The 13,001-nt window shown below is 46.9% G+C and overlaps 1 protein-coding gene across 1 annotated transcript; it reads left to right on the plus strand.

Annotated features, from left to right (window-relative positions):
• Positions 1-11,838: 11,838 nt before the first annotated feature.
• Positions 11,839-12,777, plus strand: LOC140913720 (olfactory receptor 8U3-like). The gene has a single exon (XM_073350523.1). The coding sequence runs from the start codon at positions 11,839-11,841 to the stop codon at positions 12,775-12,777; it is 939 nt and encodes a 312-aa protein (XP_073206624.1).
• Positions 12,778-13,001: the final 224 nt, after the last annotated feature.

Genomic DNA, 13,001 nt, shown 5'->3' on the forward strand with positions numbered 1-13,001 from the left:
CAGCATTCCGAACCATCTAGCTTTGCGTTTAAGTACAATGCCATTTATGTCATGTCAGTGCCGTACATTTTAATTAAGCTGCCCACAGATGGTTGTGCAATATGGGTCTCTTTGGAATTAGAGCTATTTTGGAGAGAGTCATGGAATGGGGTTCTTTTGACCTATCTGAAAAGAGAATGTTTGTGAGTGGCAATGGTTAAGACATTTGAAATCTGGCGCATGACCCATAATGAACAACTCCACCCTCATTTGAATACCACAATCCAGCTACTTACCCTCCTAAGGAAGCGACATTCCATTTGAGACATGAATACTTCTCCTCACAATCAACAGATTCCTGCAAACTCTCGGAGTGTGACCACCAGAAATTCAGAACACACAAGGCAGAGCATATCTCCAGTTGTGAGAATAAGAGACTCCTCTAAAACAAATGTATATGGTCCCTCCCTATGCTCCCATCTCATACCCGGGCAGAAAGATCATCTTTTTAGACTATGAGCCATCAAGGCCACCCAAGAGAACTACCCCACTTGGATACCATGGCTAGCAATCTCCGGAGAAGGAGCAACCCTGAACTTTTTCACCCTTGTGCTTGTCTCTCATGGACAAGGCTAACACGAATAGGCCAAGGAGCAAGGAGCTGTATTGTGATGACTAGGTTATTTCATTCACCCAGCGAAACAATTGGTAGAAGGCAATGGTATTTGGTTAATGTAGACTTGGGATGGTTTGAGATGGGTGGGAAAGGGCCTCCTAGCTTATCACCTCCTCCACCTGTGGTTCCCGCCTCTTGGAATTTGCCCCACAGTAAAAAAAGAGTCATGTCCCAGAAGCCCTGATAGTGCATTGTGAGGTCACATCAGCATGTGATGTCATTGTGTCCTAAGAACAGCTTGGTAAAAGACTTGTTGACTCAACATAAAGATAACATGTCATCACACCATGATACTGGTTTTCAATACCCCAAACAAACTTGAGGCTATTTAACTGGACCTCACCCCCAGGAGCCAGGGCAAGCAGAAACCAGACAACCTCAGGAAATTGAATGGAATATATGGGGCAGATGGTAATATCACCTTCTCAGCTATTTATTAAAGTCCCCTTTGGAGATGAATCTTTACATAGCTCTTGAGGAAGTTGAGATAAAATACAGTCTTCAGGGGAACTAATAGGGAGCACACCAGGCCCAGTCTGCAACTTGAGAGAAACTATACACAGAATTTCATGTGTGCGTATGGGCGGGGAGGATCGATTGCTGTGGAGGTAGCTGAGAGGCTGCAGCTTCTGTTCCCCCTTTTCCTTCATCATTCCTCACGATCCTCTTTCCCTAACTACCTCTTGGAAGTCATGGCTGAATCCCTTTCCTCTCCCCATCTCTCTGGATGGTTGGTAAATGGGAGAGGGATGGGTGGGTGAAATGGTCTTCCTCACTCCCTGACAGGTGGCTGGGCATGAGAGTCTGCTCTCTCTCCCTTCTCTTGGTTTGTTTGGCTCACCAGCTCCTGGACAATGCTCCGGAGAATTACTGTCTTGAGTATCAGTCAGAGCCTGTAAAAAGCCTAAACCCTTGAGCGCTGGCTGCAGATTTGGGTTCAAAATACTAATAACCCAGTGACATCAAGTGTTTGTGTATTTTGAACTCCTAGTTATTGTGACCATAATACTTAGTGAGCCGTTACCTTGGCGAACACCTATAGCGCTGCCCGGAGGAATCAAGCATTGGGCAAGTCCCCAGCAGGTATAAATCAGCATATCTCTGTTGAAGTTAATCAGTGATCCAGATCCCCAGCTGGTATTTGGAGTCTAGACAGCCATGTCAACTGATACCAGCTCTGGATTTGGCCCTATTAACTTTTAAATTGACAGGACATTGGTTCCAAAACCAAATGATTTTGCTTCCTGTTCTCACTGCTTGTAACTATGATCACAGACTCTCCACAAAATCTGTTAACAATTCTTAGAGTGGGTTCCCTTCAGTATAATTAAAAGTTGGGTTTAAGGGGGTCCCGGTGTCATGCAACTTGTTAATAAGTCACAGCAGCAAACCTAAGTTGAGTTTTTAGCAAAATAAACCTCAAATGTTTGCCACCTAGAACTTGGCTGATGCTATAAAAAATTGAATTGCTTTGCAAATGCTTCTGGAATCAGAGTTTGGACCCCAGGTGCATGAATTTTCTGCAGAAAAGGACCTAGGGGTTACAGTGGATGAGAAGCTGGATAGGAGTCAACAGTGTGCCAACAGTGTTGGCAAGAAGGTTAATGGCATTTTGGGCTGCATAAGTATGGGCATTGCCAGCAGATCGAGGGACGTGATCATTCCCCTCTATTCGACATTGGTGAGGCCTCATCTGGAGTACTGTGTCCAGTTTTGGGCCCCACACTACAAGAAGGATGTGGAAAAACTGGAAAGAGTCCAGCAGAGGGCAACAAAAATGATTAGGGGTCTGGAACACATGACTTATGAGGAGAGGCTGAGGGAACTGGGGATGTTTAGTCTACAGAAGAGAAGAATGAGGGGGGATTTGATAGCTGCTTTCAACTACCTGAAAGGGGGTTTCAAAGAGGGTGGCTCTAGACTGTTCTCAGTGGTAGCAGATGACAGAACAAGGAGTAATGGTCTCAAGTTGCAGTGGGGGGAGGATATTAGGTTGGATATTAGGTTGGATATTAGGAAAAAAATTTTCACTAGGAGAGTGGTGAATCACTGGAATGCGTTACCTGGAGAGCTGGTGGAATCTCCTTCCTTAGAGGTTTTTAAGGTCAGGCTTGACAAAGCTCAGGCTGGGATGATTTAGTTGGGGATTAGTCCTGCTTTGAGCAGGGGGCTGGACTAGATGACCTCCTGAGGTGCCTTCCAATCTGATATTCTATGATTCTATGATTCTGTGGTTTTCACATAACTTACTTTAATTATTTCTCCTTCAACTTCCTCCCGAGGAGATCAACGACTGTCAGAAGAAGAAAGAGACCTGATCAGAGAGATAGGGAAGGCAGCTACTCACTTAGGTCAAGGTCTGCCAGTAAGGACAGAAACAGCCATTGGTCCATTCTGAGCTCAGAAGGGCCTTGGTATGAAAATTTAACTCAGTGCTGACGGGATTAAATACCCTTCCCAGATCCTTAGGCACATCATTAGTGACCTCTGGATTGCATAGAGGGACCCTAAGAATGGGTCTCATTTCTCGCCTGGGGGTGAGGTTTAAACATCATCTGGCAACAAACTCTTTACTCTACTGATTGGCCAATGCCACACTTTAAATAGCCCTGTAGGAACCAGGCTTCCCTGTAGGTTCTTAAGCTGATTGCCCCTGAAGGACTTTTCTTCAGGAGCAGGTTAAAGTAGCAGAAATTACAAAAAAAAAAAAAACAAAAAAAAACTCAGAAAGCTTTGACAATGAAGCCAATGTAACCATCCCAACTGTCTGTCTGTCCTGTGAATCTCTAATGCATCCTTCATCTAGCACTAAATAGAAGAATTTGCTGAAATATAATTAGTCTTCCACTCGGACTGTACTCCTTGCTCCTTCCACTGATAAGCCCTATTTCTGAGAGTTTGTTTTCCTTTCCTTTTTCTTTTCTTACAAAGAAATTAAAGCACAAAGGGGTCAGATTTTGAAAGGTACTTAGGTGCCTAAGTCACATTAATTGTAAATATCCTTAAAAATCTGGCCCTACACCCATTGACGTTAATAGGAATCTTCCTATCGACTTCAGTGGGCATTTGACTGGGACCCTAGCGCTGGCTCAGTCCAATTAAACTCTCCCCTTTGAGGAACATGTTTTCCATTTTCCATTCATGTTTTGTTGGTTGTTCTGTATTTAAAATGTATCGAGGCTAGAGAGAGGGGTTGGACTGACAGAGCTGGAGAGTGAATGTTCCACAGTTATTACTAGACCAGGTGCCCACCACGCAGACAAAGAAATTCCCCCGAAATGCGTCTCAGCCATGACTATGCAAGACCCCACCCCTGACAGCTGCTATCGGACTGGGGAATTCAGCCCCCAGGATTCTGGGGGGGGGGGCACCTGGTGCGAGTTGTGATGGTGGCTTTTGCTTTGCTGACACCTGCCCAGTCAGCAACTGTACTGAGACCTCACCAACTCATTAGACACGTGCACCTGAAGAGCCAACAGATTGTAACAGTCTTGGGCAAGTCCTATGGGAATACACTAGAGGAGTTAATGAAGGTCTGAGCAATGGGAGTTTTGGAAGCTCGGCAGATTACTGCTTCTGCTGCCGGCCTGGTGTTGCCGGAGTTGCTGTTATTTCTTCTGCCCCCACGGAAACAGGCTGTGCAATTGCAGCACCTTTCAATCCCAGGGGACGCTGTACTAGGAGGGAGGGCTAACCAGATGGCTGGGCCAGGGACAGGAATGGGGTGGACGGCGTCAGCAATGGATGAATAGGAGAGCAACGCCGATGATCTACTGCTTGTCAGAGAGGGGGACACCAAGGTTGGGGTTTCTAGGGTGGTCCTTATGGCAGGTCAGTTTGTGAGCCTTGGTGCAAAGCGTGGTCAGGAATTGGCAACCCCAGGCAGTGGGGGATACATTTTGGGGGCTACAAATGACAATTGAGTAGGATGGCTCAGTCAGGTCCTTAGCTGATTGGACAGCCTGGATCTGGGGAAACGACTTCCCCGATCTGTGAAGTCCAAGTACAGCAACAGCTGGTGAGCTAGGTCTCTGAGATGTTATGTGGATAGGTTCCTCCCTTAGTTCACCTGGCTTTTGTCTGGAAATGGGGTATAAGGGGCATTGGTTGCAGTCATGACTGGGACAGCGGGACTTTACCTAAGCCTGCCCCTGGGAAGGGATCGTCAGGCCATCAACCTCTTACACTCAATACAACGATGGAAGAGTCCAAGTGAATAGTTTGTGATTATGCCCAAATAACTTTGTTAGTCTCTAAGGTGCCACGAGGACTCCTTGCTGTTTTTGCTGCTACAGACTAACACAGCTGCCCCTCTGAAACCAGAAGTGAAAATTACCCATCTGAACATCTGAATGTATTCTTCAGAATTACCAAATATAGTCAAAAAATATCAGGGTTGCATTCACAAATGATTCGCTTGGCAAAAAAGGGGAAATTTCCCAAGGATCACTGTCACTGTTTGATCATGTCGCCTGGCTTCTCTTGTGTGCTATGGTCACAATTGAGCTTTTGTGACCCACCATCTTGTTGCCGTAGGAGTGGTTAACGTCACTCATCTCTCATAATGGAGAAATATGTGGAATACTGTGTAAGTAGAAGAGAGGGTACCTAGCCTTATTTCCTGCTCCCCACGTACAGAGATTGTAAAGGTATATGAAGGAAAAATACAGTCTATATCCTTGACCACCTGGTTCCAATCCTGCTTTTGTGACAGCTTCCGTCTGGACTGACACATGATGAGTTTAATCAGGGATCTCCATAAGTAAAGGCAGAAGCTGGTACAGCTTGAACTAAAGAGACACTTTGGCACCTAGGAAGGTCAGACATGCACATTGCCCCATGGGCTACACTTTCACTCTGAATGGCGTCAAGGGGCTGGAGCGTGAAGCAGGAAGTCCCAGCACCAGTGGTTCTGCTAGACTTCCCAACGTTTCTGGGTTCCTCTTCCACACCAATGGGGTCCCACACTGAACATGGGGTGGAATACAAGCGGCATCCTGGAATGTAAGCAGCAGTGGCCATGTCACCAGGCATTTCCTCCCAACTCTAATCATCTAGTGCGGCCAGGGTATCTTTGAGAACTAATACTGGGTGAAATCTCATTGCTCCGGTTTTGTCACAGGCCCTGGCCCTGTGTCACAGTTGTCACAATATCATCTGGAGCAAAAATCCAAAGGTTCAGTCCTGTATACCAAGGATTAACACAAAAACACTGAAATCCACAAGGTGATTTTCCATTGATTTTGTTGGACACTGGGTCAAGTCTTAACTGAAGACAACTAATGGCTATTCACGCACAACGGATATTGGCCTTTGAAGAATCATTCTAGACAGGACCTCCGTGATTAGTACCAATTTAGGCCAAGTCTTTATGTCTCTCTAACAATAGAGACCTCACCAGAAGAACTATAAGGGTCATGATGTAGCCTAGATCATACTCTCCCAACCAAGCCATGAACAGAGATTTGGAGCTGTGCTAAAGCAATGCTTCAGCCATCTCTTTCTGGCCTCAGGGAAATGGGAGCAGGAATGAGGGGTGGGACCAGAGACCTCCCAGTCAATGAGCAAGAAAGACAAAGTAGATGCAGAGGTACACAGGCTCCTGTGCTCCAGAAATTTGGCTTGTGATGGAGAAACGAAGGGCAGAGACGGGCTCCCCAATACAGACAATTAGCCCCTCTTCTGCCCCTCACTCTGTTCTTTCAATTTCCCACGTCACTAACAACCCTGATCCATCCATATCTTCAGACATCATAGAAGAAGTCAGGGAACATCTCTGTCCTCCATGTCTGGCCAACACCCTCCTACTATTGCCACATTAAAGAAATCCAGGGAAAATTGTACAAGAAAAAATGATCAAAGGGGCTTAAGTTAGGTGTGACATCCCTATAATGTAGCCTCTAAAGCAGACACAATATCTGTTTTTCGGACTTGTCATTTCATTTTAACTAAGGGGGAGTCTGGTGGCACCTTAAAGACTTGCAGATTTATTTGGGCATAAGCTTTCGTGGGTAAAAAATTCCACTTCTTATGTATCTGAAGAAGTGGGGTAAAAAGTGGGGTGAAAAACAAGATCGAGCCCCAGCTTCACACACCCATGTGCTTCTTCCTCAGTCACTTGTCCTTCTGTGACCTCTGCTACTCTTCCGCCATCATTCCCAAGATGTTGCTCAGCTTCTTAAGAGAGAACAAGGCCATTTCCTTTGCTGGATGTGCGGCACAGTCTTATGTGTTTGCATGAAGGCTCAGACCAGAACAACAGTACTTCTGCAGGCAAGCAAACAAACCCCACCCTACAAGAAGGATGTGGAAAAACTGGAAAGAGTCCAGCGGGAGGGCAACAAAAATGATTAGAGGACCAGAACACAAGTTATGAGGATAGGCTGAGGGAACTGGGGATGTTTAGTCTGCGGAAGAGAAGAATGAGGGGAGATTTGATAGCTGCTTTCAACTACCTGAAAGGGGGTTCCAAAGAGGATGGCTCTAGACTGTTCTCAGTGGTAGCAGATGACAGAAGGACTAATGGTCTCAAGTTGCAGTGGGGGAGATTTAGGTTGGATATTCGGAAAAACTTTTTCACTAGGAGGGTGGTGAAACACTGGAATGCGTTACCTAGGGAGGTGGTGGAATCTCCTTCCTTAGAAGTTTTTAAGGTCAGGCTTGAGAAAGCCCGGGCTGGGATGATTTAATTGGGGATCGGTCCTGCTTTGAGCAGGGGGTGGGACTAGATGACCTCCTGAGGTCCCTTCCAACCCTGATATTCTATGATTCTATAATTCTGTGATAAAAAGGTTGGTTTTCAGAACATGCTTGACCACTCTCCCAGGCACTGTGAGGGCATCTCATGTTCCATACCCCAAAAGGGAGACATCCAAATGATCTAATTTGAAAATCGTTACCAGAGTGTTTAATTACAGAAAATGCAGTGGAAACCCTTGGGCATCTCAGACTTGATTTGCAGCAGCAGTGTAGATGTGCCCAGTCTCATTAGAGCGTGCATTGCATCTGGCAGGTAGTAAATTTCCTAGTGCAGATAAGATCCACGAGTCAAGCTTTCTCAGGCAGACCCCACTGTACAGCCTCATTTGGATATCCCTTATCCTGCTCTAGGTCAGGAGCAACTCCTGTGAAGTCAAAGGAGAAACAAGGGATGAAATAAGAGATTAGACAAACACCTGTCAAGATGGACCTCCCCTCCACTCTGTTCTTCTTCCTATGTCACCATTGTGAGTGAGAGTGTTGTCTTGGAATCTCTGTTCTCCATTCCGTGTGCTAATGCAGATGCCTCCCTGTCCCATCTTTGATGCAGATGAGGCTAGGGGAGTTGCCTTAATCCTGTCCCCCATGCCAGGAAGGGTTTAGGTGTGTCTCCCACTGCCTTCTATTGCTTTCTGTAAGTTTTTCTTCTGATCAGTTTTGGTTCAAGCAGAGGCTGGTGGGAGGGAGTGTCCCTCATGAGTCAGACAGGCTGGATACTGCGCCCCAGTTCCCCAAGAACACAGAGCTGACTGGTATCGGGCAGGGCCATTGTTTAATGCTATTTTTTTTCTTACATCTGCTAAATTAAGAGGGCTCAGGCTTCAGCTGGGCACCTTGATGGCCCCCAATCCTGGGGCGGGCCTATGGCTCAGTTCAGCCCTCCCATTACAACTTAGGGCAGCCTCGGAGCTGCACTGAGTCACAGTGGATCGACAGCCCCTCAACAGCTGGGGATCCCTAGTGGTGTTATTGCCACCTAGTGGGAAAAAATGTAAAACAGAATAAAATTCCTGCTCTTTGCCAGAATAATGAATATCATCCCATGAGGGTTGGTTGGTTTGTGTATTTAAATACTATTGTTCTGGGATGAGGCTGTAGTGTGCTGGGCAAAGCTCAACAGAGCACAAGGCCACTCTGTCCACACCCCCTTTTCTCTGGCCCCACCCCTAAACTGGCAAGCGGCTAGAGCGAATGGTGTAGATATGGCTACCCCTACTCTATGTTACCCAGCAACTCACCCATGGCAGGGGACTTCTCAACTTGGTGACTGGGTTGGCTTTGTGCCCCCTTCGTGCTACCAGCCTGGTGCATGGGGGCCGGAAAGGGGGGAAGGATTTGGATCATCCTGGAAAATCATATGAAGTGCAAGGTAACATCCCACAGTGGAAAGGAGGGTGCCTGTCTTTCTGAGAGTACAAGAGACAGAGCTTTCCCCAATTCCACCCTCACCCCACACCTCACATTCATAAGTGGTTGAGGGACTTATTTCTCTTTCCACCATGAGACATTCATTCACCATAACAGGACTTCTCTGAAGACATGCTGCACCATTAGCAAATTCAGACTGAAAATAAGGCACCCATTTTAAGAGTGAAGGTAATTAACCGCTGGAACAATTTACCAAGGGTCGCGGTGGATTCTCCATCAAGGACAATTTTTAAATCAAGTTTGTTGTTTTTCTAAAAAAAATCAGCTCTTGGAATGATTTGGGGGCAGTTCTCTGGCCTACGTTGTACAGGTAGTCAGACTAGATGACCACAAAGGTCCCATCTGCCCTGAAAATCTATGAATCCAGGTTCTGACAGAGCCTTGCTCTCCTGTGTGACATCACTAGAAGGAAGGGGATCATCCTAGAATCATAGAATATTAAGGTTGGAAGAAACCTCAGGAGGTCATTTATTCCGATCCCCTACTCAAAGCGGGACCAACACCAACTAAATCAAGAATGCACATTCTGTCTTCCTTAGTTTGACCAGGGACAGGGGGCTGCTGTGAGGACATTCTCCATGGGAGTGATTGTTCAGTAAAGGCCCATCTGTATCACAGAAATAACCAAGTTGTGGGCTCTATAGGAAGAGAGTTCAATTTTGCTGTGCTCTTGAGCTGATGGTGTTGTAACTGAGTCATGTCACAAGACTAAAGCTCTTGACTTACGAGGAGAGGCTGAGGTGACTGGGGTTATTTAGTCTGCAGAAGAGAAGAATGAGCGGGGATTTGATAGCAGCCTTCAATTACCTGAATGGGGTTCCAAAGAGGATGGAGCTTGGCTGTTCTCAGTGGTGGCAGATAACAGAACAAGAAGCAATGGTTTCAAGTTGCAGTGGGGGAGGTCTAGGCTGGATGTTAGGAAAGTCTATTTGATTAGGAGGGTGGGTAAGCACTGAAATGGGTTCCCTAGGGAGGTGGTGGAATCTCCATCCTTAGAGGTTTTTAAGGCCCAGCTTGACAAAGCCCTGACTGGGATGGGATGATTTAGTTGGGGTTGGTCCTGCTTTGAGCAGGGGATTGGAGTGGATGACCTTCTGAGGTCTCTTCCAACCCTAATCTTCTATGATTCGAAGACACTTATGTTATTGGACAAGAGAGATTCCCTATGCCAAAGGGCACCGACGCTGATGAGCAAGAGCTACAGGAGGAGGTCAGAGTGGCTGAGAACCAGAGGCAGAGGAGGAGAGGGGGGCAGGATGAAGGAGCTGAGAGGAGAACACTGAAGATGGACAAGTTAGAGAAAGAGAGAGGAGTAGGAAGATGGGAAAGGGGATGAATGGAAGGAGATGCAATTCTAGATTTTAACCTTACAATTTGCCCCGAGTATGGGTCAGTGGGTAGCTACACCACCCAAGGAGACCAGAAACAATCACAGTTTCTGTCATGCTTAGTGGGGGAGGTTCCTCCCACTCCTTGTCATCTCCCCCACCCGCTTGCTTCCAGAGGGGTCTATTGGGTGAGCAGCCCCTGCCATCTCCATTATGGCCAGAATCCATGATTTGAGCATCATTGAGCAAGGGGCGAGGGGAGAGGCCTTATTTTCCCTTGCTGAGGAAGGGCTGTGACAATCTAGCCCTGAGAGAGGGGGCAGGGAGAATGGAAATCATGCGAGGAGAAAGTCGGCATGGAAAGACTTAGGTGAAAGAGATGGGGAGATGTGAAAGGGAGGGGAGAGAAGGGAGAATAAAAAATAAGAATAAAGGAGCTGTTGCTGGTTAATATTATTATTCATCAGGGTGCGTGGGGTCAGCGTGGGATAGCAGACCGATTCCCGGGTATGTTTGCTGTAATTAGAGTCATGGGGTTGGAAGAAGGATGACAACATCATTTTGTAGGACAAGAAGGGATTTGGAGACCCGGATATCTTCCACTGGTGTAACTCCATTGACATCCCATTTTCTCCCTCAATCTTCTTTCCTCCCCACGCCCAGGATATTCATCACACCCACGCCACTTGTCCCCCAGCGCACAGTGAAAGCAGTGGAATGAAACATACCCCTAGCTCTGCCCTGGGTAACTGTGCAGACATGGGACCGTTTAATAACAAAAGGAGCAAAGAGTGCAACAGATTAAACCCCAGTGTACGAGTTACTTTGGCCGACCCAGTCGTTTTAATGGTGTGTTGTGCGTCTTGGTGAACCTGATTGCTTCAGGGATCATGTCCCCCAGGTCACCAAGAACAGTGTAAAACCTTCTGAATTCTCCCGAGTAGCAGCTTCTCTTGATGGGGGAAGCAAAGATATATCTCTCTGTCTTCTGCAGGTACATGCATTTGGACTGAATCATGCTTACATACAAATTCAGACACTGAGGTCATCACCTGGGATTGAACCAAGCTCTTTGGAAGCCAAAGCATCACGTTCCATGCCTTGTGCTAAAGGAAAAAAAGCCTCATCTTTTGGAGAAAGCAGCAGTTTACAGGTGCCGGGGGCGGGGGTGGTGTGGTGTGTGCATTATGTTATGACTCTGGGATTTCATAGCAAGTAATGCAAAGCCCATTTTCATTTTCTGAACAGGCTTAATGATCACACTAAGTAACCCAGAACTGAAATGGCAGATCCCACCTTGTATGAATTGGGAAGAGCACCGCTTGGCACAAACTCTCACCCCTTGTTTTCAGCCCAACATTCTCATGCAATAGTCAGAAGTCACTGTTTGCTGCTGTGTGTAGGAACAGCCATGCCCATGGGTGGGGCATAGTTAACCCACTGGTTCTTACATTTCTGCTGTGTGTCCATTTTTTCAGATAACTGGAATGATTGGCTCTGAACCTCTGGCTCTGTGGACTAAGGCCTTTTCTTGATTCAGCAGGGGAGTCCCCTAAGAAACTAACCTCCATAATTTCTTCCCTTCCTCTCCTTCTAGGGAGGGGATAGAATTCCTGAGCCACCTGCCTGGCCACGTCACTGCAGCTCCCTGGTCTTGGTTCAGAGGAGATGAAAAAGGGAAATCACTCAGTGGTGACGGAGTTTGTTCTCTCAGGACTGACAGATCGTCCAGAGCTTCAGGTCCCTCTCTTTGTGTTGTTCCTAGTGATCTACATTGTCACCTTGGTAGGGAATCTGGGGATGATTGTGTTAATCAAGATTGACTCCCGTCTCCACACCCCCATGTACTTTTTCCTCGGTCATTTGTCTTTCTCTGATCTCTGCTATTCCTCCATAATTTCCCCTAGGATGCTGCTGAACTTCTTAGCCGAGAGTAAAAGGATTTCGTACAATGCCTGCGCTGTGCAAATGTATCTCTTTAGTACTTTTGGTCATGTAGATTGCCTCCTGCTGGCTGTGATGGCATACGACCGTTATGTGGCCATCTGTAACCCGCTGCTCTATACAGTCACCATGTCCCGATGGCTCTGTCATCAGCTGGTGGCTGGGGTGTATGCCGTGGGCTTGCTGGACTCAGTGGTACACACTGTTTTTACTTTTCGTTTATCATTCTGCAGCTCCAATACCATCAATCATTTCCTCTGTGATGTTCCTCCGGTATTGTCGCTCTCCTGTTCTGACACACGCGTCAATGAGATTGTGATGTTTGCCTCGATTGGCTGCGTGGTCGTGAGCAGCATTGTGATCATTCTCCTCTCCTACGCATATATCATCATCACCATCCTGCGGATCCGCTCCGCCGAGGGCAGGCGCAAAGCCTTCTCCACCTGCACCTCCCACCTGATGGCCGTGGCCATGTTCCATGGCTCCCTCCTCTTCATGTATTTCCGACCCTCCACCAGTTACTCCCTGGACACTGACAAAATAGCCTCTGTGTTCTACACGGTGGTGATCCCCATGCTGAACCCCTTGATCTACAGCCTGAGGAACAAGGAGGTGAAAGATGCCCACTGGAAAGTGATGCACAAATTGCTCACTTTCTCTTGAGCCTGTTTACTCCATACTGCGTTACTGATTGGGAGGTGGAAGCAGGAGAACTCAGTTCCCGCTCCACTGCAATCTCATTCCTCATCATGCAGGTTATCAGTGAGCTTTATTTGGATTGTTTTTTTTTTTCTTTTATTGTGTTCCAACAATGTCTGGCAGCCCCAGAAAGGTTCAAGAAGGTTGTGACGCTTTCTGGGGGAATTCAGGATTGTGAGTCACCCTGT

Source organism: Lepidochelys kempii, chromosome 6 (assembly GCF_965140265.1).
Source record: "Lepidochelys kempii isolate rLepKem1 chromosome 6, rLepKem1.hap2, whole genome shotgun sequence".
In the NCBI taxonomy this organism is placed as follows: Eukaryota; Metazoa; Chordata; order Testudines; family Cheloniidae; genus Lepidochelys; species Lepidochelys kempii.

Excerpts from the sequence above, each read along its gene's own strand:
- LOC140913720 (XM_073350523.1), top strand. The coding sequence starts at position 11,839 with ATGAAAAAGGGAAATCACTCAGTGGTGACGGAGTTTGTTCTCTCAGGA.